Source organism: Corvus moneduloides, chromosome 2, assembly GCF_009650955.1.
Source record: "Corvus moneduloides isolate bCorMon1 chromosome 2, bCorMon1.pri, whole genome shotgun sequence".
In the NCBI taxonomy this organism is placed as follows: domain Eukaryota; kingdom Metazoa; phylum Chordata; class Aves; order Passeriformes; family Corvidae; genus Corvus; species Corvus moneduloides.
This window is the reverse complement of record NC_045477.1, coordinates 4249192-4276821: the sequence shown is the minus strand read 5'-3', so window position 1 is coordinate 4276821 and position 27630 is coordinate 4249192. Positions and strand designations below refer to the sequence as shown.

The window sequence follows — 27630 nt, the reverse complement described above, 5'->3', positions numbered from 1 at the left end:
TAATTTATCTAATACTTTTTTTTAGCTTCCTGGTGCTCTCTGCTACCACAGCCCCTTCAGCACCAAGTTCCAGAAACTCACTGCATCTGGTGTAGGAAAGGCTTTTTTTCATCCCACCTCAAAATCTGCTTTAAAGCAACCTCCACTTCTGCAAAGCATTTCCCTCAACTGTTGTCATGCAAGATTCTGTGAACTGCTTTAATCTTGTCTTACCACCTTCAGGATTTTGCAGCTCTCATTTGTATCCCTCCTCTCCAAACTGAGTCTCAGCCTTTCATTCTTGTACCTAATCCTCATGAGACACTAATCACCAATCCCTACATAAGCAATTCAGGTCCCTCACTTCACAGTTCCTGATCCTCATCACCATCAGGGTAGGTATGACAATGTTAATAACTGCATTTTTAAAATAACTGCATATTTTAAAATTTTAAAATTATTAAGTGTCTGGAATTTCCACCCCCATGATTCCACAGTGCTCTTTTCCCATAAAGTCTTTCATGTTTTAGCATTTAGTGGTATTATTTTTCATGCACAGTACCATGCCTTCCAAATAATGGCCTACTCTGTCATTCCAGTAGATACTTACAAAAAGGCCATTATATCTTATCTTCCTGTGAACTCCTGCAGTATCTGATGGATCAGAGCTGGTATTTCATGCCAGGCATTCTCACCCGCCCCCCCCACTAATTTTTAGGCTTCTAGTGCTTTTGAGTTTGTCCTTAATTAATACTGCATAACTCTGTCAACAGACACTGCATGTGGTCTAATGTACCTTATTTATTGCAATTGTGTTGTTTATTTTCCTCCTGAACTTCACATATGCACACCAAAAGTTAGCCAAGTCCACCCTGGAAGCTGGATCAGTTTGAACCAGGTATCTTCAACACCTGTTGCTTTAACTCTCTCCTTTTAATTTAAGTAGTTCTATAAAAAGTATATTAATTTCAGTGCCAGCAGTCTGACTTTATTACAAATACAGCACATCTCATCCTTTCTGGACAGGCTCTACCTGTCCCAAAAGTTATACCAGCTCTTAATATATCTAAAATACCTCTTCAGTATTACTGCCAAAGCTACTATCATGAAACTATAGTCTTTGACACCTTAGGAGAGACATTACAAACACTCTCTACTAACAAGAATGCTCAGATCCAAATCAAGGTGTAGGCAGGAGAGCTACAGAAAACTAAAATGATTTCCCTTCCATTCCCCAATGAAACTTACAGAAACACTTTTCTCCTCCAAATATTTACCACGTGTACCATGTGGAAGACATTTAAAAGATGTACCCAAATGTGCACAGAAATGTTTAACAGCTCCATCCATCCATTTGAGCAGACTTACACTCCACTTTTCACAAGAATCGACCTCGTCTCTGGGCCAAATCCAACCTGCTCCAAATCAGGGATTTCTTCATTGACGATGTCAAATCCTTTCCCGTCTTCATCATCAGACTGGAAAAGTGCCACTGAAGACTCTATGAAATCCTAAGAGGCAGCACAGGAGTTAGAAGACTGTCACAGCTCAATGACTCTTCACAACATAACACATTTTGGCAAGGAGTTGTAGCCAGAGACACAGCATGCTATGGAGCAGTGAAGGGACTTGGCTCCCTGGTGTGGATCTTTATGGGGTATTTTGGCACTGAAGTTCTGGAATAACTGGAAGCCTGGCAATCTGATATGGCCTTCAGGGGTTTGCATGGAACAGAGGAAGAGCCTGCTGCCCCTGAGCACCATCCTTTCCTCTTTGAGGATGGCTCAGAGTGCAAAGATGATGGTGTGGGAAGGACAAGAGTTGAGAAGAGTTTAGCACTGATCTTCCAAAAGCCTCACTCCATGCAGACCATGACTATAGTTTTTCATTAAGCTTCTCCTTCCTCATCCCTTCCCAGCAACATGGCAATAATTAGAGAGGAAAAGATCACCTTTCCAGCACAAGGGGTTTGCACTTTTTGGATACACCCACTGTAGCTATAAATAAATCCTGCTTAACACTGTCACATTCTCTCTTACATAGCTGTGACACTGCTTTGTGCTTTCAGCCAGCTTAGTTTCTTGGCCAGATTACCTGCACAGCTTCAGATTATTTGCATTTGGGTTTCAAATCTTCAGCTTTTTAACCACTTAGCAATTTTAAGCACACAGTTCAGCAGCTGCTTGGGAAAATAGAAAACAACAATCTGTTCACTTTATTCCTTTAACTTTTAACAGAAAGCATGAACTCAATTTCAGTGTTTCTCAAACATTCAGCAGTGTTATAATAAGTTGAAAATAAGTCTTGCAAACAAGAAATAAAGGTTATCAAGTAAATAATGTGGATGACAGAGATCCATAAACATATGAGGACACCACCACGGGTATTATTACACTAAACACTGAGAAAACAAAGATTTATAACTATGAAAAATCACTTAGAAATTAAGGACAAACCAAGCATGCAGCCAGATTCATTTGGTCAGGTGAACCTGATCAAACAGGCTCATTGGAGGGCACCACATTTTGCTACAGGATGAAATCACAATGAATAATGAAAACCAATTTTAGAATGAACACTTGATGCAGCTCAACTTCTCTGCACTGTTTACAGGACAGTAAAATGGTGATGGAACAAATCCTGTAGTAAAACTGGTTTTCTTACTGTGTTGACCACTTCCTTCTTTCATTTACTTAAACTGTTGCAACTACTTCAGGTATAAACTAGAAATTAAAGTGCCAGGTCTGGAAAAATCATCATGAACAACTGCAGCTTCAGACTACTTTTTAGGGGAAATTAAAAAAAAAAAAAAAAAAAAAAAAGAACAGCCAAACTCGTGCAGTATTAATGCAAATGAAAACCAGCTACTCTTAACAATCCTAAAGCAAAAAACTTATTTGTAAGAGTACCCAAAAAGTCATTTAGGTCAAATCTACACATAATTCCCTTAACTAAGTTTAAATACTGAAATATATCCACAATTGTAATTAAATTTAAAACATCTCTCAAATTCAGCCATCATTCTTTCCACTACTGCTTTTCTTACAACAAGCAACAGGAAAAGTACTTTTTAAGAAAAGACTTTCAGACCAAGGCAAATCCTTCTAGACTTGAAAACATAAATAGGAAAGCTCTAAAGGCAACAAATTCTGCTCGACAGAAAAAGACTCAGAAACTTTGCTCTTTCACTGAGCCATGGGCAAAGCCCAGCTTGGAACGCATTTGACACTGCAGAAAAGAAGCAAATGCCACTGTCCCTCAAAGCAGCTCACAGTCCAGACTGCTGCCTGCCCTCAGGAACATTTGACTCCGGTGTGTTCAACACAGATGCTGACAAGGGAGCTGGCAGCAGCTGGAAAAAACAATCCTACAAGATCTTTTTACCTCCGCTTCACAAACACTTCCCAAACCCCCACATCAGCACCTGTGAGTGTTCACTGCAGGAATATTGAAGCCAGCCAAGAGCTGAGAGCCCTTGCAGCGTGCCCACATGTGTGCACATCTTCACCAGTGGCCGGGGAGGGGGGACGTGCAACAATCCCCACTTTGTGTGTGGTGCCCGACTTTTCCGACTTGTCAGGAAATGAAATTCCTGCCTCAGCTCGACTGCAGCACTGCCCTGAGTACAGAAACAGGGGCTGCATTTCCCCAGCACTAGCAGGCTCTGGTGGAACCTGGCATGTGGGGTTGTGGTGGCTGGGGAGCATCTGAATAGCTCTGCACACTGCTAAGCCCCGGTGACAGAGGGGACTGACACGGGCTGACGAGGCTCTGCAGAGCCACTGATGTGCCTCTGCCCCAGCTCCAGCTCTGGGAGCACCACACAAAGACTTCTGATCCCACTGTGCCTGCAGCTGACTCAGGTACATGGGGCTCAGCAGCTTCAGCTCCCAGCCCTCTGAGCCAGGCTCAGTTCCCTGAAGGTCTGGGTTGGCCTTAAAGCCAACACAGCCAAGGTCTGCTGGCGTGATGCCCCAGCAGAAAAATCCAAGTCTGGCTGAGCTGGCCCCATTGAGCCCACACCGTGAGTCTGTCCAAAGAGCAGGGTCAGTGCCCAGCCCCACTGCCCATCTAAAGTGACCATGAATAATGTGGCTCAGTTACACTTCACAGAACCCCAAGTCTTCCACAGAGACACTCGAATTCATTTGACTAAACGAGAAGAGCAATAAAGATCTGATATCCAGCGATATCCCTGCGGATTCTGAGACCACTGCAACCTTTACCTTGCTTCCCCTGATAGAATTCCTGAGCTTAGGGAGAAGAGCCAGGACCTTTGCTGTGCAGTGAGGGGGCCTTAAGCACAGAGATTTTGGATTTTTGCCCAGGTCCCCTTGAAACTGAACATTTGGTACTAAAATATTTTTAAAATCCTGACCTTAAGTATCGCATACAAAGTCACAAAGGGAGCATATGGCCAGCCTGAACACTGCCCTGTGTGCTGCACATCACAGAGAGGGAGGCAATCTGCTGGTCAAGCCAAACAACACAATGCCAGGCCCATTACTCATTTTATTGGCAAGCAGCTGATTGCCTTCACTTATGCAACAAATTGAGGGGAATTATTCCTTTTCACTTCTATTATCAATAGGTAAATATTTATGCATATTTATAAGCCAACTGGAATGATATATGTTGATATATGACTGTGAATTATATGTGTTTTTAAAATGTTAATGACTTGAGCCTTCTGACTGTTCTAGGTGCAAGTAAAATTAAATACAGAACATGGAAGGTCATTCTTGCTACCCACACGCACAATTTTAACTTGTATTTATGTCCTTTGCCAAGAGGAAAATCTAAAAAGATCATTTTCAGTTGCTCACAAATCCTACATATAGCTGGAAAAGAGGAAAACTAACATTATTCAGTAATTGAACAGGATTCTGCACAATCAAAATAAGGAATCTGAAGAAATTCCCTACCTACTTTTTTCTCAGAAACCTGAAAATAAATTATTTAGAGAGGAATATTCTTCTTCAATTCAATTAATTCTTCTATATTTGTTTTGATAGATTCTGATTATAAACCCAGCTTTTGCTAGGTGCCTGTCATGAAAAACAAACCTGCAAATTGTGAATTTAAGTATAGCCTTCTTGGATTCATATTAACTTTTTATTTAAGAAAAAAAAAAAAAAAAAAAGACTGTTGAGACAGTGAGTTTGCTCTAAATGCCTATCTTCAATTTCTACAAAATTCCTGGCTCAGGAGTATCACATCTCTTCAGATGAGGAGATGAGTAATCTGAGTATACAAAACTGAGTAAATATCAGAGCAAACAATCTTACTCTCAGAAGTTACTCTTTGCAGCTGTATTTAATGCTCACAGAGTTCCCATTATAATAAAAAAAAAAAAATCCTTCAAACCCTTACACAAACAAACAAAAAAACCAAACCAAAGGAAATGAGGAAGAACTTCTAATCCCATGTTTCCCCATCCCTAAAAAGTCTAACTTTGCTTCCAGTACTGGACTCTTATAAATAGTTTTTTTTATTATTTCATCCTTGCCTCCACTAAACACATTTTAGTAGCAGGGATTTTTTTACCATGATTATTTTTGCTGCCAAAATTTTCTGGCAGAAAAATCACAGACAGAGGGTAATGCTGTTTTAAGGCTTGCAACAGCTGCTGCATTGAAAAGCTATTTTTATTTTAACCAAGAACTACTCTGTACACTCGGGCACGCTACGCTTTTAAGAAAATTCTGTTTGAGAGATTCAGATAGCTTGAGGTGCAGGAGTGAGGTACTTGGAAAACCTGGCAGGTAGACGAGGAATTCTGCACGATTCAATTCTTGTATCAACTTCACAAAGACTGTTTAGAACCTGCTTCTTCTTAATGCAGCCTAGATTTCAGCCAGTAGGAAAAGAATGAGGATGAACATGGGCAAAAGACAGAATGACCAAACCCAAGCCAGCTGTACCGTGGACAAAGAATAACCTTGCTCTTTATGGACAGAGCCGTGCATAATTTGTATGAAATCCATGTAAGTACTTACAGCCTGAAGGAAGCGGAAGGACAGGAGGGCACTGCCAGTTCCCCCCCAGGAGTGTCTGTCCTCATAATCTCCCTCCTCCAGCAAGAACTGATGGCCTTTGTAGCGCTCCTTATCATAGGCAACCCATCTGTGGCAGCCCCACAACAAAAGGAAGAGAAGTCAGTAAAGGCAAAACAACTGCACACATGATTTTCTGTAACAAATTAAAGGGGAAGAGAACATCCCAAAACCACTAAAACGAGTATCACAAACCCAGCCAGTGAACAAGGCAATGCTTGTTTGGAGTCACAACAGGCACCCATGAAGTGTTCTTTGTGGATCAAAATCCCACCATGTGATTCTTTAGCCAACAACAGTTGATTTATGTAACGCTTCTCCATGTACCTCCTCTCAGCCAGCCACATTCCCAATACCAAGATTTAGTACCACAGAGCCCAGGATGCATCAGATGCCAAAAGTTTCAGTGATAAAAAAACCAAGCAGCAGATCTCTTCAGTGTGCTAATAAATGATGAGACTCTACCCTAGCTTGAGCTGGTGACAAAATTAACATATTTCTGCAGAACAAGATTTCGCCTGCTAATATTTTTTTTTTGCATTAATCTAAAAGCATACACATATAAACAAATTGAATATATATTCCATATTGCATATGGAATATGTTTTAGCACTAAACAAACTGAACTTTTCAAAGTATTTTGAATATATAGATAAGGCTCAGTTAAAGGAAGGTGTTTCCATATCAACTTCAAGTCTCTACAGGATCTTAATTTGAAAATGTGCTTCCCCCTCCTTTTGTCTTGTAAACATTTCTTTCATTAAAGCTCCCCTGTAAATATTAGAACTGCTGTACAAATTCTGTTGGCAGTGAAATCTGGCAGGCAGGGATAGCTTTACTTTTAGTACCATTTGGTTTACATTAATTCAGCTGTTTAGGTTACCACAGCACTAAAAATAAAAGCTGCCACAACAGACAGAACAATGACTTTTAATAATCTGAGGCTCCCCAGATAGCAAACACACAATGCACTTATGAGTAGATTATTTGAGTATTAACAATTAGGTTTGTTTTGAATTTAGTGCCTGTAAAATTCTGACAGCAGCCTGAAAGGATCTATGTTATTCCATCTTTATACTGAAGTGGAAAACCCCTTTGGAAACAAAAGCAAGATTTTCTGCAAACTGTTTTATTACTGAGGTCTTTGGCAGAAGCAACCATCCTGCCTGCTCTCAGACAGTCCTGTCCTGTTGGGAGTTGGGAGAGGGTGAAAGAGCAACACGAGGGGTTGGCAGCTGGTGCTGGGTTTGCCTCAGAGCACCCACCTTGTTACACAGGTGTGACACAGCCCCGTGTGTGTGTGAGACACAGGGAGGGGCAGGGCAACACAGAATCCATCCAAAGCCTCAATTAATGAAGATAACAGCACATTCCCAATTCCAGATAACATGAAACAGGTGGCACAGGAAAACCATTGAGACAATGAAACAGTTTGTAGGTTTCAGAGGTATTAAAATGTCAAACTGAAGACTGACCACACCTACCCAAGGTCATTTCAGCAAATTAAGTAGAGACTATCAGGAGTATAAAGCAATACAAATTAAAGCTCTGTGTGGCCTAATTTATTGGCATCCAAATGGCAAACACTGGCTTCATACCTTTCACACATTTACCTTGGCAGGCTGATAATCGAAGAGCTGATAATACAAGAAATATACACTCCTTTCTTTTCAAAACATTTCACCTGTGGAAGATTCCAGTCACCCCCCTTAGTTAGCACTTCTAAGCACTTAATTATGCTTCTCTCCCTTAAAATAAATAAATATAAAAGTGAAATATACTCACACTCCACCAATTACACGTAGTGATCCAATTTCCTGAAACTCTTCTTCACTACCAAACAGTGCTGGGACAGAAGTGATGCTTTCTGAAAACTCTTTGAACCATCCTCCAAAGTGGGGTTTCTCATATATTATTATCTAGAAAACATGATGTTGAGCTTAATCCTTCAAAAGCAGACAAGAAGCCTCTCCCTGTACTTTGCTGAAGTTATTTCCATGACTGCAGTTAACAGCCCCTTCAGGTTCCTCATCTGCTGAATCACACAGATCAGCTGTTAACAATATTTATATCTGTTTTTATTAGAAAAACACCCAAGCCATGCATGTATTTGTATAATTAAAAGTTACCTAAAGCATTAACATTTTTGTAGAAAAAGGAGCAATAACTCTGGATCAGCTTTCAGCTCCTCAGATCACAGAAGGATCATGGTCTCACTCACAACTCCGTGTACTAGAATAGGGGATAGGCTGGCAGGGTTCTATTCCTGTCCTCTTCCTCCCTTCCCTCTCCTTTTTTTTTTTTTAAACTTGGTATGTTAAATGGGAAAATCTCCCCCAATCCCTTTATCATTACAGTGACTAATGTGTCAAGTCAGAAAAACTCATTTCATAGCAAATTCACATTTTCCTAATACGTGAAAAACAAACCACTGCTTTTACACCCCATCAAACACTAAGTAACTTGACAGCACTAGTGAATTTTTCTTCAGCAGCAAGCACTGAATAGCTATCAAACATCACATACCAAACAAAAGGAAAGCAGCTTGCATAAAGGTTTTATATTCCCAGTGTGCTTCTATTTTATTGTCAATGCCCTCTGTGCTTACCTTGACATTCATTGGCATTTGCACCTTTAGTCCACCCTAAAAACAGATGGGGGGGGGGGGGAATAGGTATTTCTATTAAACTTGAAGTTCCACTTTGACATATGTTTTACAGTACTATCAGAGCATGAAATCTTTGCAATTATATTCACCACTTTCAGGGTTGGCCATAGATTTCAAAAGGCTATAAACACTATAAACCTGACCTACAAACAAATCAGTGCACTGACAAACCTCTAAGACTGCAAGCAATTTAAAAATATTCCTTTATGGTCTGGGAATCTAAAGTAAATATTTACTACATATTTTTAAACTAATGGATATTGACCAGTTTTTAAAATTAACTTTTAAAGCTTTATTGCACTCATTTCAAATTTCTAAAGCACAAATGCTGCAACACTAGAAGCGAGAGAAAACAGCAGGAGAGACAGAAAATAGAGTCTGACATATTCATGTTTCTGGTCAAAGAGCAAATACAACAAATGCATCTTCTCTGGAAATGTGAGTGAATGATGCTCTGTGAGAGAATAAGACACTGACCTCACTTGAATGACTGAAGAGACAGCTATAAGTCTTACTCCTTTATGGCTTTTGAACTGTTTTTCTGTAGGCTTACTATGTTCACAGTAAAATTTGTGTTATACCCCTTCCCATCTCTCTCACACGTAGATCCGCGTGCTGTCTATCAACACAAAAAAACAGCTGCACCTCCCCAGATTTCTGGGCAATCTGTGGTCAGAGAAATACTACTGGGTAATAAACTCCTTATCTGGTCTTCCATCCCCAATAGACTCTAACTGAAAATAAAGAAAATCTAACTGTACAACTGAAAAAAAGAAAATCAACAACTCTGGAAGGGCTTTTTGGTTAATGAATTGGTGTTGGATGCAATAAAATGAAGAGCCCTTCAATTCTGTTTTATTTGACCTCCTCCCAACAACAGTAGTTTCCCAGGAAGATGCTGAGGGGTGCAGAAGCCCAGCAAGTCACAGTGACCAAAGCAAACACACCATGGAGGAGCATTACATGTGTAAGGATTAACCCGAAAAGAACATTAGAATCCAAGTTGTATTTAGGTCCAAACCTCTGGGGAAGCAACAACAACAACAAAGGAAGGCACACAGTTTATTAGGGAATTGTGAAGTCCTCACCATTCTTAAGGGACGCAGAGATTTTACATCTGCTGAAGGAATTTCAGGTGGTGAATCACATTCTTCCAAAACCGTCATCTCTCCCTTGTAATTCAAGTCTGAATAAGCAAGCCATCTACAACAGTAAGGATAAAGGACTCAATAAGTTCATATAATTAGATTACAAATACAAACATCTCACTAAAATTATTTTCCTTTTTGTACTCATAAGAGCTAGATAATGTTTTAGACAGCACATCAAAACAAAGCTGTATTTAAATATGCTGGCAACATCACTGCTAAGAAGATCTTAGACACTTTTCCTCAGTCCAACCTAAATATAAATGAAAGAGATGAAAATTACCAATTTGTTCACTCACTTAAAAAAGCCAGCTTGTTATTCCTGAGTATCCAAAAAAAAGTCAGTACTGAAGATATTTGTATTGAATTTTATCTAGGATTGTCACCTTATCAATTAAAAGGCTTCTAACATCAATCCCATGTAATTTTTTTCAGTGGAAGTTATTAAAGTATGATTATGTACAACACTCCTTTGGAAAGCTATTGTAATTTTGACATGAGGATTTAAAATGCTGGGAGTCCTTCACACTGTTTTAAATCAAAAAGAAAGCTAAGTGCAGAAGCTGGACACAGGTTTAGTCGACCACGCAAGGAATGGAGGAAGAGGCACGGAGCCATATGGAAAGTGATGTTCCTAAAACTACCAAATTTTGTCAGAACTAAGACAAGCTCTGTTTTTAACTCCTTCACCATCTCGAGCTTCACAGACATGTTGTGAGATTGTGGGAAGGAAGACTTGGCTCACGTGGAAAGGCAACACTCCTGTAATAGAAGAGCTAATGTCATTCTGCAATGATTTATGAGAAGAGCCACACAACTCCCAAACTTCAGGAACTGTGAGGTGTTGGCCCACGGAAGAGCCCATTCTGCTCAATACAGGAAGCACTGGGCTACCCAGGGGCCTGTGTCCTATTGCATCACCTCCCTGCAGAACAGCAGGATGTGGCTGGAGGTTGAGAAATGCTGGAATGATGTAACACTCATTTTCTGGTATTCACCCACAGTGTTATGGTTGTAACAGGGTGGGTGACTTGGGACACAGTATTTATTCTCCAATGAACTCAAAGCTAATTATAGCTGAGTTGCTTCTTCTATTTATAAAGCTACTCAAATATGGAATTACTGAAGACTTCTGCCAGCAACTAGGAAAAAATGCCTTCAAAAATTTGGTTCTGCTACTAGGAGCCCACAGAGCACAGTACTGAAACGTAGAGCTGGGAATATTCAGTGTATGTTTACTGATTTGTAGCAAAACCCCCCCAAATATTGTTCATGTTGCTGACTGACTTTCATCCCATGACATTACTCTTCTACCTGCTGGCAAAATGCTGTTAAAAAGGTTCAGTACTCACACTCCTGATCTGACTCTTATGTAAGGGTTTTCCTCAACATCCAGTTCTTCTAAATTGGCAACTGCACCCTGTATGCAGATGGGAAGTCCCTCTGTACTGCCAGCTGCCAGGCAGAACTCCACCTCTGGAATGCCACAGTCCTGTGGAAACAAATCAAAGGGTAATGTTTATCCACACCTGCAGACTCTGCCCCCAAACATTCCCTTTTTTGCCCCATCTTCTCACCCTTCTCCAAGCTTCATAGAATGGAAGGGTTTTATTCTTCTTTAAATGGAGGCTGGAATTTTTAAAAAGCTAAGGGAGGTAAATTTCCAGCTCCCACTAATTTTCAAAGAAGAAATTTATGCTTGTCAAGTGACTTTAAAAAAGGCCAGTTTAAATATTCTCCAACTAAAGGACTGAACAGCATTATAAAACTGACTTTTTATCTTTTAAAAAACAGTGCTTCCATAACACACATGATGCATGCATTAACCAAAACTTTCCAGAAATGTCTATTACATTCCCACCTCCCTCCCACGACAATCAAGTTCTGTAATGCAGAATCCAACTACAGTACCAAGCCATATGAGTTCAATTCTTTTTGTTGTGCTAAATAAATTTACAGCATTTTAGATGAAGGAAGAAAAAAAGAGCAATATTAGAAAACATCTATTTTATTAAGTAGACACTTTGGCAATTTTCCTGCTACCACAAAGCAACAACCTCTATTTCCTCACTGGAAGTTTACTACTGAGAGATACCATGCTGGAGAACAAACTTGTTGACCACATGCTCTTCTCTAGAATTTGCAGGGATTTTTATTGAGCCCCCCTCCTTTTGCAATATTTATATAACATGCATTGCCAACACTTTCTTCCCCAGCACTCAAACACATCGTGAACCAATAAGGATCTTCTGCAAGTCCCTGTTTCAGCAGGGTGTTCCAGAACAGTGAAAGGTGGCTCACGTGTGTAGCTGGAAAACAACACTTCTCAGTGATAACGTCCCAGAACGCTTCCCCTTCCCGACCCACGGACCCATTTGCTTTAGGACAGAGGGCTTGGACAGCATAGAGAGATTCCCAAAATCCTAAAGGTGGCTGGAGGAAGATGCCCCCTGCATGTGCACTAGAGAAGAGGGATGAGGACTGGTCTCTGAGGGTGCCCTCACAGAAGCACCTGATTTCTGGATTTGGTGAGGACCCAGGAAGGTCACATCATGACAGAGATCCTGCATGGACCATGGAAGGAAAAACACAAGAGCATACAGAGAAACCCAGCAACAGGGCACAAAAGCTCAGGAAGCTCCAGCACCTCATCTCATGACACTGTCCTTTTGCATGTGGGCTTTGAGCGGGGTTTTTATGGGGTAACATCCCACAGCTTCTTGGTTAGCAAGATTTTTTCAGTAGCTATTGAACTGTCAGCAGTGAGTGTGGCAATTAGAATGGATGCACTTCAGGATATTATTTCACTTTGCTCCTGAGACCTGAGGTAACACAGTAATACTGTTTTGGCAACTCCCCCTCCTGCAGAGTCACATTTCCTCTGTATTGTACCTTGCAAACAATGCACAGTCTTTGTTTTTAGAACAAAAACTGCAATACAGGAATTTTTATTTTCAGATGAACAAACCCAGAAAAACGAGGAAAAGAGACTTTCTAGAAAAATGCTGCTTTATAGGAAAATGCTAAGGAACTCCACTCCTCAATTCTAAGTGCATTGCTAGACAAGGTTAAAAAAAATAAAAACAATCTCCCCATAGTTTTCACATGTATATGTATCTTATTAAGCCACAGTTAAGAAATATTTCAAGTCTCTGGGGTTTTTTCCTAAAAATATCTGATATGTAACAAGGCTGAAATTCAGAAATCCAACAATAAAGCTTGACACTGAAAATGGAAAGTTGCACCTCCAAGAATTCCACAAATAATGATGCCAGACTCCTAATGGTTTCAGATACATTCTGAAACAAAGTACCTACAAGACTAGACAAGTAGCAAAATAAAAGTATCTGCCTGCAGGCTCAGACAGAATATGAGATGGAATATGTTTAATTTTAATTCAGTAGGAGGCTCTTGTTTTTGTTTTTCATTTAAGATTGGAAAAAGCCAGTCTGTATTCTCTTTTCAAGTCTGCTCTCCTGACTCAGAAGCTCATGAAGCAGTCTCCAGCTCCAGAGATGACAAATGTAGCAGGGTAGGTAAAGCACAAGCACTCATAATAAAATCTCTCCTAGTTATCCCCATCTCTCTCCAGCCAGATTTTGAGAGCAATAAAAAAACCTCTACTCACAGTGATTGTATTTTTGAGTGTGTTCTAGATTAAGTCCACAAACTTCTTCCACAAAGTGTCACACAGTAAACTGAGGTCTTCATCGAAATCAATTCAAATATTTGTTTTTAAAGGTGGTAACATGGTTGAGCAAGAAGTATATTGTATTTTCTGAGCACATTTTTTAAAGTCACAAATAGACATTTTGACTTAAATATGCAATTCAATTTACCTGTACTGATGCACAGACTGCAGAAAATGGTAACATTTATTATTACTGAATGAGATGAATGTTATGTATTTGCTGATGCACACTCAGTGCTATGCTATTAATTTATACAATTCAAGCATGCAAATTTAGCTTGGTAAATATTGGCCCCAGCATGTTCATATTTGCCTGAGCATATTTAACAGGCCTCATTACTTTCAGGGGCTCCCTTAACGTTCCCAATAAAGCCACCATCTTTAGAAACAAAATGAAAACCACACAAATATGATAGCAGTCAGGTGGAGAACTAGATTCTTCAGTCCAAAGCCCTGTCATCTGCAAGGCGTCAAGATTTGGAAATGAGATACCCACATGCAAAACTATTATCATACAAAGCTGCTACCACAGTATTTCACCCCAGATCCCAAACTGGAAGGTTTCCTCCCTAAACCCACCCCCCAAACTGTGCCACCCCCCATCACAAGCAGTCCAAACTCACATCATTCATTGTCCTACTGACCCATTTGGCAAAAACAGAATAAAAAGCACAGCAAACAGATCATGCAGCTGTGCTCATTTCCAATGATAATACACAACCAGCAAATGCTTAGGTAGGTCACAGCCTCCAGGCATCCCTCTCTGCCTTCCTTACTCTGTGGTATTCTCCTCCTACCTCCACAGTGTCATTCTGGAATGCCTGTGCTTCCCTCGTGGTCTTTAGGGAGCTGGGATGTTTACAAAGCACGTGGAACACTTACAGACACCTCCAAAAGAGTAACATGGCCCTCAGCAGAAAGGTGAAGGCTCCTCCTGAAGAGAAGCCTTTAGCATGAAATATTCCTCTTCAGTGGCATCTCTGACGTTTTTCTAGTCTGACCAAGAGCTCCAGAAGAAGTGACAGACCTAAAGCCTTCAACTCCCTCAAGGTGGTCTTGGTTGTTTATCCTTCTTCTGGATCTAGGATTACAGCCCTAGAAGCTCCAGCAGGGCTAAATAAATTCAGCACTGCTAGGCCTTCTCCTCGGACCTGCCAGCTGTGGTGACTGAAGTGATCAAATCAGCCTGTTTAACTGGGGTGATTTTGTGTCAACAACAGGACAAAGAATGACTGAAGTCTGGCTTCTTATGGGAAATGCCAAAACAAGGATGAGAGAAGAGCCTATTAAAAACCAGGCCTAATTAGTTCTGGTATTCACATGATTGCTTTGTAATACAGTCTAGACACCACCTTACTTTAGATACACGTTTTGTCTTTAGGATGCTATCTGCTTCTGGAGCTTGTTTTTTTAATATTACTCTCTGTTGGTCCTCCAGGCTTTTTTATCCATTCATAATTCTTACTCCCAGTGCTCCAGCACTGGACCACTCTTGCTACCCATCACCACCAACCAACTACAGAACTCAACAGAGTTGGTAGTAAAGTAAAATAATACAAAGGAAATTAATGATTACTGTCCTGGAAATACCAGCCAGCAAATGAAACCATCTGAAACTGCCAGGTGTCTTCCTATGGCATCTGACAAAGTAGTCCCTGCTTAAATTATGAACTTCCTTTCCCCTGGCAAACCACACAAACAAAACAAACACACCCTTCCATGTAATGCTGTGAACGAACCCATTACAAAGGGCTTTGCTTAAGGAGACTCCACAAGGAATCCAGTTATTCCCTGCCCAACCATCCTGCAGACAGCATCCTGCTGTTTCAGATCCCTTGTCACCTTGCAAAATAGTGGTTTATAAGACTATTCCAGAATGGAGGTGTCAGGAACTCTTCCTGACTCTTGTTTTTGGGAACATAACATTTAGCACCCTCCCTGGGCTTCCAGAAACAGATAGAATAAAGCACAACACATGCAAAAAGGTCAGCAAATGTATATACAGTAGGCCAGAGAACTGACCTGGCTACACAGACTGTGCTGCAGGAGCTGCACTGAACCTGTGTGTGCAGGCAGACTTTGACAGCCTTGGCTCACGCTGACTTGGCCTTAGTGGAATTCAGTCTCCACATCATTTCAGACAGGTCTTCATTTTACCGGTTGCACAATCTGTTTCCTTGGAATCTCCTCCCCACAACTTTCTTGAAATTAAATACACATGGGTACACCTAATGCATATCCACAGGTAGCCAGGGCACAAGCTAACCACAAATTAGCAGAATCTCTGCTTTTTTGGGAAGGCTTGAAGCCAAATCAAGAGCACAAAGCTACTGGCAGACTGTTCTTTGGTCAATATGACACAAAAAAAAAAAAAATTAAATGTACCTCCTAGAGTTTCCTTAGTAAAAATCTGTTTTTCCTCTTCTTGGCAAGCTGTTTTCTTCTCAAATATTTAGCCAATGTTCAAATCTGCTAACTCAAAGCAACTGAACAGCCATTAAACAACCACCATAAAAAAAAAAAAAAAAGCTTGAAAAATTAGGAGACAAGCCAGATAGCCTGGACACAGAGCCAGTATGGCCAAACTAGCCTGGAGAAAAGACACTGACAGCCTATGAAAAAGAGAATGGCAGTAAAACATGGGAATCACACACATGAGCTGCCTGAAAAAGAATCCACTATTTGTCAAATAAAAACAACGCCTATATTTTCCACAAAAATAAATAAGGTAACACTTCGGCAAACTACCTTCCAAAAGTAGTTCTACAGCAGCTAAAAAACAACCTAAAAAAAGGAGGTTTGAAGCCTTGTTTCATGAACCAGGGTTTAGAGGACAAAACCTGGCTTAGTGAGTGCACTAACCTCACCAACCATGCCTGCTAGAGGTTTAATTTACACAAGGAAAGTGTTGATTACTGAACTAGTGTACAGTAACAAAGCTTTCCATCTGTGTTCTATATAAATGAACCACAGACTGGGAGAGGAACCAAGGTCAAACCTATTTAGCTCTACTGCAAAGATTTTTATCAAGCATGATGAAGCTAAACTCGGTATCTTTCTATCCAAGAGTTTTCTTTCATACCCAAGACACATCCAGCTTCCCTTGGTTTCAGACCATAGTTCCACATGTTATTGTGGAATACCTTTATTTATTTAGTTGCCTTCCACATTATTGATCAATAGTCGTATTACATATTGGTCAAAATATGTTAACTTCTTTATTCCTGCTTTCAGTCAGCCTCTTTTGGATTAATTAATTTCTAAGTTTTTTAAGAGAATGAAAAAGCATTTCTAATTGTCATGACATTACGCCCCTGTACCGATGACAAAAAGGTTATCAATTTTAAAATGACCTCTATACCAGCAGAGAACAGAGAAAGCACTTTACTGAAAATCTTTCCTGTTGTGATACAAATGATAATTCACTCACAGCAAGGGCCATTGCCCTGTGAGTAACTGGAATGCTACACTGAACTTCTAAGTCTTCTTAAATCACAAGATCTGGAAAATATATTCCTCATTCACTGAGTAACAACAGATGCATTATACTCAGTTTTAGACATTCAATTCTTATCAACAAAAAGCCTTCCAAACTGATGGCTGTAGGCAGAGCCACATGCTGTAGGTGTACCACTGGTCCACGTGGAAACCCTAGAGGTGGCACAGAGCTGTTAGAGGGAATGGCAGCAGGTTTTGGAGGCTACGCTGTACAAGTGGGATTGGAAACCCAACTGCTACTGAAGCAGAGACCATACAGACACAGCAGACAGCTTAAGATAAAAACTTCTTCAAAAATATGAACTGATTCTGTTTAATTTAAAATAACTGGACAGGTCATGTGAGGGTGGTGGCAAAGAAACACAATCAACCTGCTCATTAACTCAGGAAGAAAGGGAAATTTAGCACAACAAAAGCTAAAGAATACACCACCGAGAAGGTGAAAAAAGTGAGTTATAGCAAATGTAAGTACAGTCAGCAACCCTACACACACATTGTCCACTGCCAGTAATACGCCACGGTGACCAACAAATCAATCACGCGCGTGAGAATGTTGTGAAGAAAGCCCGTACCTTTGTCACGTGTTTGATCGAACCAACTGTGAGGTTTCTTCGATGATGTTTTGTGCCTGGGAGATCCCAAAGATGATCCAGCACAGCCTCCCCTTCCTCTAGTACATGTTTTCGACCCTGGAACTTCGGTTTCTCATAAAAAATCCAGCTGCAATAATGATAAAATGAACTGAGTTGTTGCTGGTAGAGCACATCTGATGGAAAGCCCAGGAAAAAGCTCTTCTTATCAAGACCAATATCACATCTTTCTCATGCTGTCCCTCAGTAGTCACATTCACTTCAGCATTGAAAAGTAAAATACACAGTTCTTCTCCAGGACAAAAGATAAAATAAAAATACAGCTAAACCACAATGTGAATAAACACCCTTATTTTACCAGGACAAATGTATTTATTGTCACATCAAAACATGTCCTGTTCAGGCAGATACTACAAAAGGTATAAAACACATTAATAATGGCATTCAGCATTTCTTAAGATGTGAAGGAAATGTATGCAAAGCTGCACAAGGCTGCCTCAAAACTGCATAAATGTGACAGGCATGGCTGACACAAACATTCCCTGTAAGCTCCACCAACTAAATTCCAATGCAACAACTCACACAGACCCAGCTCCAGCTTCCCAAAGCAAATTGAGAAACACTTGCAAACTCACAGGTACTTGTATTTATCCTTCTGCATCCACATTCCTTTAAATGCCACATTAAAACCAGCAGCTGAGAATGTTCTTTTGATGGTCCTTTTGCAACAGCTACCATATAAGGAAACTGAACCATAAAAATCCACCTTTTTTTGTCATACACATCTCTAATCATGATTATGACTGCACTGGCTCAACACTTCAGGCAAGAACTCTAAACTTACTTGTGGCTCTATTAGAAACTTTCTGTTTGAACTTTCTCCCCTGGGGGAACAATACTTTTTTTTTTTTTAAAGCCTTGTTTCATGCTTTTTTAGATGGTATCCGTCTAATTGTAAAGAAAGAAAATGACACTCCTGCAGATCAGACATGTGTCAAAAATAAATAAAAATACAAGAGGAATGTACATGCAGTCTATTGGAAAGACTCTATTTAAATATGACCTGGATTTCTTACCATCCTCTGATTATCCTAAGTATTGTTCCAATGGGAAAGATCCACGATGAGGCATCTAGCACATCAGAATGAACTTCTTGTTTACTTTTGTTGCCACAAGTATCATAAATAATAATCTGAAACAATACACAATGCATGCAAATGAGGGCCCATTTCAACACAGAGCACAGATAGTTATTTTTTGCTTGCAGCTTGTGCCCACTCAACTGAGAGGCTACACAGTTTCTTCTTTTATGAAACACTCTACTGAATGAAAACAACAATTGCTGAGAAAGACAGCAAAATTGCTAGTGACAGGATTTTAAATAATATATTCTCACTATTAGAGTGGGCAAGCATATGCTAATAATACACAAAAATACGTAAGATTAGACTAACAACTTCAGATGCTTTCCATTCAAAAATGACAGTACAACAAATTATTCCATGTATCATGTTGATTTACGTGACACAAACTCTGCTTACCTTCCCTGGTCTTGGGTTGTATTTGAGACTTGCCCTGTCAATGAGGTTCTGAAAGTAAAAGGACATGGCAAACAACTATTAACACCTACAACAGTGGCACAAAGCACAGGCAAATTATTCTGGGTCCACTATTCCTGTACACGTACACAAGTGTCATTAGCAGCAAAAACCAAGATTTGTTTCACCGCCATTCAGAGTGGGTGAAAATGGTTTAAGTCAATCAGCAGAAAGCAGCATGTGCTAGAAAGGAAGAGCTGCTATGGAAGCTATAGCCTTTACAAATTTATTCCCCTTTCCCAGCAAACAATAAACTGCATTTCTTAACAGAGGAAAAAGAAAAAGATCCCTCTAACATGGACTGGAGTATTCCCAACATTGTGGAAAGACTCCTTCAGCTACACATTTGGTCTGTGTGGCACTTTCAAACTCTAAACAAAGGAAGAACTGTTTCCATACCTCATTTGCCATTGCTTTAAGCAAACTAAAAAAAGAAATATTAATCTATGGGAGCAGCTATATTATTTAGTTGCTAACTGAGCTAGAGTTTGTAGAAGACACTATGATGAAACAATCAAAGAGCCCAGTAAGCCAGTATTTGTATCTTTTTTTTGGACAAGACAGGTCTATTAAATAATCTCAGAAGTGAAAGAAATAAAAGAATAATTTTCATATAAAAGGCAATTCCATCATCTTCAGGTTGAAATGTCCTTAACATGGAGAAGTCTGTCCTGTGCTATTATAAAAACTTTCTATTATGCGTATTTCTCTGTTTTACCTTCTGTTCACATATTGTTTCACAGTTAAATCCCTTTCACCTGCGTGCTGAACCAAGAGTTATCTTTTTAAAATTATTTAATCAGAAGACCTTTTCTTTTAAACTATGACATTAAAAAGCCTAACAACTTCCGATAAAAACTTTTGATTACTTTTATGATAAAATCTTAATTAAAAGGTAGCAAGGAGAACAGGGAGGCAGCAACTTTGAATCTGGGCTAATCACTTTGATTATAAATATCATGTGATATGACATCTTACCGCTGACAATTCTCCCAGTTTTGGCACGGTGTTGTCTTGAAACCAGTGAATCTTTGGCTGCAGCATATCCTGGAGAATGCTTCCAAACCTGGTCCCCTTTTCAGAAGGGCCTTTCCTGGCAGATTTCAAATACTGATAGTACACACTTGTAGGAGGCTGTGTTACAGCAGCATCAGCTTTCTCTGGAACTGGTTTACAAGGTGTTTGACTGCGAGAAGCCACATCTGGAAACTGTTCTGGTTGCTCCTGTGAGTCAGGCTGTTCTTTTGAAAGAAGAAATGATTGTTCAGTAAAAGAGCATCTACTTTGGTCATTTGATTGAGGGGTTGCTTTAAATTTCACTCTGCACTGACTGGAAAGGCAGTTCTCTTCTCTCTCAACATCAAGAATATTTTCCTCATAAGATGGTTCTTCCTCTTCTTCCTCTTCTTCCTCCACTCCATCCTCCTCATCCTCCTCCTCTGTGCTGAAGCGAGCAGTGAACTGCAAGCGCTCAGACACCGACTGGAGGAGGGAAAGCACAGAAGCGTGGTCAGAGCTGTCTTTGGAGACTGCCCCAGGACGGCTTTCTGGAGACACATCCGTGGACAGCAGATCTTCCTGGGAGCTGTCATCCTCGTAGATGGGAGACAGAGAGAAAGGATAAACTCTGTAGCGCTTGGCCTCCACGCTCAGGAATGACTCTGAGCCTCGGCTCTCTGCTGCTTCATTCACCTTGCTGTCCTGCCCATAAAGACAGCCTGACTCCTGCTTATTCCTTGCTCTGTCACACCTTAGGTGATCTGTACTACCTGAAGGCAAATCAGAAGGAGAAAGAGAACCAGTTTGCATCTCATCAGTTGAGACAGATTTATTCTCAGTTTGAAGTGCACCCTCATAAATGATAGTAAAAGAATTGTTTTCCCACTGTTCAATCAGTGGAGAAGAGGCCAAAAGTTCTGTTGGTTCCTTCACATCATTGCTGCAGTCCAGGCCATTTTCTTCAAGCTGATCATTTCTCTCCATGTCTTGATCCTTCATTGGTGCCTGCGTCAGATTCTCATTATTTTGGGCAAAGACTGTGTTGAAGCAGTGTTTCCCTTCACTGCCCTCTCTGGGAACAGACAATTCAGGTACCACAGACTGTGCATCTAATCCAGTATTAACCTCTACTCTCTCCCTTGCCCCTTCTGCTAGTTGCTCTTCACTCTCCACTGCCTTTGAATTTTGTAAGGTTGCTTTTACTTGTACAGGTACTTCCTCTGCAGCCTCTTTCCCACAGTGTTTATACAGACTGCCCTCTGCATTGCTTTCCAGAGACATCTGAGGGCTGCTTTTATCTTTGGATTCACTCTGCAGGCCAATACATTCTTTGCCAGGCATAAAAGATGAAAAATTAACATTTACAGCTGGCAGCAGTGTGCACTCTGGCATATTTGTATTATTGCATGGACCTTTTAGTGGCAATGACAAAAGCATTTCTTCATTTGCAGTAGCATCTCTACCAATAAAATGTAAAGTTCCATCAGATTTTCTACTCATTGCTGATACTTTGCCACACATTTCTGCTGCAGCCAGATGGTCACACACCTTTCCATTGTGCCTCTCTTTTGCTGGGGTCAGAAAATCTGATTCTGGCCTTGCTAAACTGCCAGAGGGAAGAAATCCATTTGTTTGACAAGTAATTGCATTATTTGGTATCTTTTCATCACTTTGGGGCCAATCTATGCCATTTTCCATACAACTTGGAAGTAAAGGAGGACCTGAGCAATCTGCCTTTTCACAGTTTACACTTACAGTCTGAGTTGCATCCATCTCTGTTGGTTCCTGTGTATTCGCAGGAAATCTCATATCAAGATTCAAAGTCTTTGGCATTTCAGCCTCAGGTTTAGACTGAACCTTTCCAGAAGGCCTTTTCCTCTCAGTGCCTTGCTGCTGATTGGATGCCAGCTTTTGTATGGCTGAGTTAATGACCTCATCAACTGTTTCTTTTGCTTTTAGTGCTAGTGCCCTATGTAGGTCAATTTTGTCAGAGATGAAAGAGAGTATCTTTTCGTCTTGATTATCTGTATCCACTCTTTCATTTCCTGTAAACGAAGATGAGCCTCCTCCACCGGTCTCATTAAAATCTTCTAATGATGTCACAGCTGACTGGATTTCTCCTGCTGCCAGCCGTACACTTTCAGCCTTCTGATAATTTGCAATACCCATATTTATTAAACTATCCTTGCTCCCACAAAGCTGGCAGACACCAAAGCCTTCTTTTGCTAGTATTTCTTCTGTAGCCAAGTGTAAAACTGAGTCCACTATTTCTTCAGCTTTCTTCAACAAATCAGCAGCATCTGGGAAAGAAGAACATTCTTGTCCCTCCACATCAGTATCTCCCCATCCTTCCCCAGAACAGAGCCTGTTTGCCTGGGCAGGTGCAGCAGCTTCTTGGCCAGAAGGGGCTTCCAAGACAGCAGAAGCACCAAGAATCACCAGTCCCACAGCATCCCTGCACACACTCTCAGAACTGGCTGACTCAGATGCAGTTTCCAAAGATTTCAAAGGACAGAGGGGTGGTGGCATTGCCTCTGCCAGGACACTGCTGTCAGCCTGTTGTGTGGAGAAGGCCTCATCTGCCCCATCACTAGCTCTGTGACTGTAAGAATTACTGTTCCCCTGAGCAGTGCCAGACATCGCCAAGGCAGAAACAGGAAGGTTGGAGGCTTCTCTGGATACCAGAGAAGAAGTGGGCCTGGGGATGCAAACAGCCCCTGCATCTACACCATCAGCAGAGCTATCAAGCATAGAAGGAGTAATCTCAGGTTCCAGAGAACTTGCTGGGCACAAAGTTCTCAGGTCTCCTGAGCAAGGTGGCCCCTCGGTTGTCCTGTCCATAGGGATTATTCTCCTAAACTCTGCAGCTGCAAGATTAAACCTGTCCTGCTCAGAAGCAGCAATCTGGCCATTTTCAGAGTTAGTTTTTCCCTGTTTGTCAGATGAAGAATCAATTATTGTGGGTGATAGCCTAAGTTTATTGCTGTTTTCCTTCTTGGAAGAAAAATTAATACAGCTATTTTCAGAAACAGGCAGAGATTCGGAAATCAAGTCTACATTGTCTTTTTGACAGGTGAAAGCAGAATGGTTGGTCAAAGGCTTTCCTTCAGATCTCACGGCAGAATGGGAAACCATCACAGACATAGAGGTAGACTCGTGGGTTAGAGGTGCTGTCAGCTCATCAAAATGAGTTTTCCCACTTTGACACCCATGTGCACACAATGACACATTGGCAAGGTTTCCCTTTTCCACTGCAACCTCAGGCAAATCCTCCATTTCCTCACCCTCCATTTCTAGACAAGGAAAACCAGTCTGCTGCATGGCAGTATCCTTAGAATTCTCCACATGGATTAGCTTGTGGCCATTTTGTACATGTGTTGCTTTCCCTAACTCACTCAGTTCTTCATTGGAAGCTCCCCTGCGCATGACTGTATCTTCATCATGTCCAATAGATGACACTGAAGTGGTTGAATTGCCTGTGGCTGTGCCCTTTCCTCCTTTAGACTGCATGCTGAGTGAAGCAGGTATTTGTTCATTAAAAGGAAACAGAACAGTAGCAGGAAAGTTCTGTGGACTTTGCTCTCTTTCCACAGCTGTCGCAATTTTCTCTGTGTCACCATTTCTTGGATCACCATCTTTATTGGCACTCCTGGTGTGCTCATCTCCTTGCTGCTGAAATGTACTGGTACTGAAACGAAGCCTCTGGACATCCAATGTTTGCTCTGAGTGATTATCCACTTGATGATTACAGCAAAATTCTCCTTTCCCCACCTGCAGTTCTTCACTAACTGTCTTGCTTTTTGATTTGGATGAATCTAAACAATCATCCTGTATTTCTTTTGCAGACTCCTTATTAGCTGCTTTGCTACAATGATTTTCTTTATTGAAGTTAGAAGTTGCATTTCTGTCTGTCTGAAACGGAGTTCCTGCTTCTCCCAGCAGTCCACCTTCTTTTCCAACCAAATTGTTTGCAGAACTCACTTTAAGGGAATGAGTACTCTGGGAAGTGGAATTGGTTAGGATCCCACTGTTTCTACTACTAAATGGCAATAATGAATCTAGTGAATACGTCCTTTTAACTGTTGTTGCAGCCAAAGCAGGTGTATTTCTTAAGTCTAACTCATGACATGACTCAGTGGATAAAATTGTGGCCTTTGCAGCTCTTTCATGTTTACTTCGGCCCGAGCAATGCTGAGCGTTACCAGACTGTTTGCTTCCCACTCTAACTGCAGAAGAATTCAATATGCCATCATCTTGGTGATCTTTACCCTCATCTCTTCCATTTTCTTCTATTAGGCATCCTGATTTCACAGACAGAGTTGTTTGCACTTCTCCATTTTCTTTGACTGCTGAAGCATTTCTGTTCTCAGGACTTTTCTCTCCTTTTCCAGTGTCTGATTGATTCTTCAGGAGCTGCCTGATCCTTGCAGAACCCCGATACGTTGCATACGTGACTGCGGGTGCTTCTGGCTTCTGACGTGTCTGCCTGGAACGAGGATCATCAATATCAGCAAGGACACACAATAAATTGATGGTATGATAACAAAGCTTAGCACTAGCTGTAGATGATGTAAAATACTGTTTCCCTCCACAGGTTAGCACAAACTGCAGATTGCACTCAACATTATTTTCCTCCTTCTTCTGGTAAATACAGGTTTGTGTGACAAATGATATGGATACCACCTTTTACAAAAAAACCCAACTTAAACTACAAGCAAAAAAGTAGATGTTGCCTTAACCAACTTCCATCATTTATTTTCTACCAGACAAGGGAATTACTATTGGCAAGTGTCACTGCAAGGCAATATTTGCAGTGACAGAAATAATCATCCTGTTTTGAAGATGTTATATCCTACTAAAGCAGGCCTGTACATTAAAACTGGAGAAAATTTACTGTACTAATGCTCAGTAAAATATTGAATTGAAATTTAAACTTTTACCCAATAACTCATACTGTTAAGAAACAGGATGAGGAGAAACAAAACATGTGGCAAAAGAGAAAGTATATAACGGGACGCTTTTTTGAACCACAGGGTAGTAAGGAAAGAGACTGAACGGAGAATGGGTAAGAATGAAGACTGTTGGAATGCTGGAGGGAATACCAAAATGGGAAGACTAGAAATGTGACAAGGGATTGGTAGACCTAGCCATTCATTAGTCTCCAATTTCTGCAAATTTAGCGGCAAAAAACAGCAAATGCAAAAACTAAGAAAAGAAAGAATCACCACAGAGGAACTGTGATCCTAATCCTTCACTGCTCTTTCTGATAATACTAAGTTCAGAGCCTGTCACTTCCAATTTTCTGAAGGAGCAGTTTTTCTTCTTTCCTAAAACTAGGAGACATCACAAATACTCACCTTTCTTTCAAGTGCTTCTCTCTTTTCCCCCTATTAAAGAATTCTTAGAAAAATCAGTCACTGTCAGCTTTTCCACTCTTCACTTTAAGACAAAGTAGATGCTCAGACTAGACTTAAACTCCCTTCTGCCTCAGCCTCCATGTAAACTGAGAAGAAACCCCTTCAAAGTCCGCCCCATATCTGCTAACACAGTGAAAGGCTGGAATCAACCATTCAGCTGTGGAAGATTGTCATACTCATTCCAGAAGACCCTCTTGGGCAAAAGCAACAACAACAAAAAGGTGTTGGCTAAGATTTTGGTTTCTAACATAAAAGCATTGCAATATATAAAAATAGCTTAATAGCTTCTAAAAGCTCTTTGAACCTTCTCCCATCAGTTCAATTTGTTGAGAAGTTGCTACAGCTCTAGAGCTGAGAACAAATAATTTAAGTAAGAAATAAAAACCAAATTTACTACGGGAAGTGAAACATTTGAGTACCATTGAGTAACTGTAACTTCAAATCTTATTTGCATGGATTTTGAGTATATATTCTCTCAAAAGATAGAGAAGAATATGAAAAAGGAGTGGATTCACCAATCTAAAAATAGAATCTCTCTTCTGTCAAGATTTTAGAGGTCAAGATTCTTACTTCAATATTAATTTTATTTTGAAGAGGGAACTTAAGGCTATTTAAAATCACAAATAAAGAATACCCACAGAGTACAAGTGAACTAAATATGAAATTATTCATATTCATAAACATTAAAAGAGAGATATAAACAGTCATTTATATGCATGTTTTACACTGCTAGGTACCTTTAGGCTAATGCCAAAATACATTAATATGGGAATTTAGACTTTGTGAGAACTTGAAAATTCAGTTTGTATTGGGATTAAATTCACTGTCACCTCTGATGGAGACTACAGCAGAATCTCAATACAGGGTTTGTTGGCCACGTATATTAAGTCACAGAGGAAACAGAAAAGTCTTGTATAAATGGCACATCTCCCAGCTTGCCAAGTTAGATGCCTACATTTAGTCTTCTATAGCACCAGTTTGGCTTCTAGAGATACCAGCAGTGGTAGCTGCTAAACATCACACACTCCCTTTGCTGAAATGGCTGACCTGAGGATTCACAATCCTCCAAAGAAACATAAATATTTCTGAGTGAAAAAAAAACAAAACACAGTGGGAAAAGGGGTAGGGGGGAAAAAATTATCATTATTTTCCACAGAAAATTCTCTTCTACATTAGAAAATATTTTCTAAAACTCCAGAGATACTAAAAATGTGAGGGGAAGGATCTGTTGGGTTCTGCAGAGCAGTATATTTACTCAGCATCAGCCATAGTCATACTAAAAATAAGTCTTAAGAATGTAAGACCTGATCATGCTCTTATTCAGAATTAACCTTACTGAGTAACCTTTCCTGCTTTAAATAATCACTATTAAGCTTTTACAAACTCCAGCAGCTCCTCTATACTTTGGACAACCTCAAAAATAAAAGTTGTCCCACAAGTGTCCTGAATCCAGATGAAATTTCTTTTAAAAACACAAGCAGAACACATAATGGTAACACTTCGCAAAAAGAAAATAAGTTTTATGGCTTCTTGAACAGATCAAATGAATGATACATGCTTGAAGTGAACATATAAATGGGTATTGCAAGATGCCAAACACTCACTTCCACCAAAACAAAGGCAGGACTTTGAATAAGCAGCTTGACAAGAATTAGCTTTGACTGAGTGTCTTTCATTTCATGCTTGATATTTTTGTGTCATATGCAGGGGGGAGAACCAATGCTCCAGAACAAACCTGGGCCATGTCTTTCCATTTGCCTCCCATACCCAACTTTGCCTTCGAATTTTTCATGTGAACCCAGCAGTTCTGAAACCCAAAGCATCCAGATATAGGATGAAGAGGTAAATTTTACAGAAGGTATGACAAGGAGAGCCCAGCATGATTGGGTTCTATATTTACACTGATTGAAGCCACAGATCCCCCCCAACCATTATTTATTACAAAAGGTCAGGCAAGAAAATGTATTCAGAAGCTACTTTTTTGCC

At 40.3% G+C, this 27630-nt stretch overlaps 1 protein-coding gene across 1 annotated transcript in view; it reads right to left on the bottom strand.

Moving 5' to 3' along the window:
- The window catches only part of CRYBG3 (crystallin beta-gamma domain containing 3), an 83455-nt gene that overhangs the window by 20588 nt on the left and 35237 nt on the right, over positions 1 to 27630 (bottom strand). Inside the window, exons 4-13 of the mRNA XM_032095823.1 lie at positions 20207 to 24713; positions 19172 to 19219; positions 18707 to 18822; positions 17613 to 17760; positions 11204 to 11343; positions 9792 to 9906; positions 8644 to 8679; positions 7821 to 7954; positions 5979 to 6105; positions 1348 to 1490 (exon numbers count right to left, since the gene is read on the bottom strand). Of these exons, the coding sequence (XP_031951714.1) occupies positions 1348 to 1490; positions 5979 to 6105; positions 7821 to 7954; positions 8644 to 8679; positions 9792 to 9906; positions 11204 to 11343; positions 17613 to 17760; positions 18707 to 18822; positions 19172 to 19219; positions 20207 to 24713 (5514 nt within the window). The remainder of the gene's footprint in view (positions 1 to 1347; positions 1491 to 5978; positions 6106 to 7820; positions 7955 to 8643; positions 8680 to 9791; positions 9907 to 11203; positions 11344 to 17612; positions 17761 to 18706; positions 18823 to 19171; positions 19220 to 20206; positions 24714 to 27630) is intronic.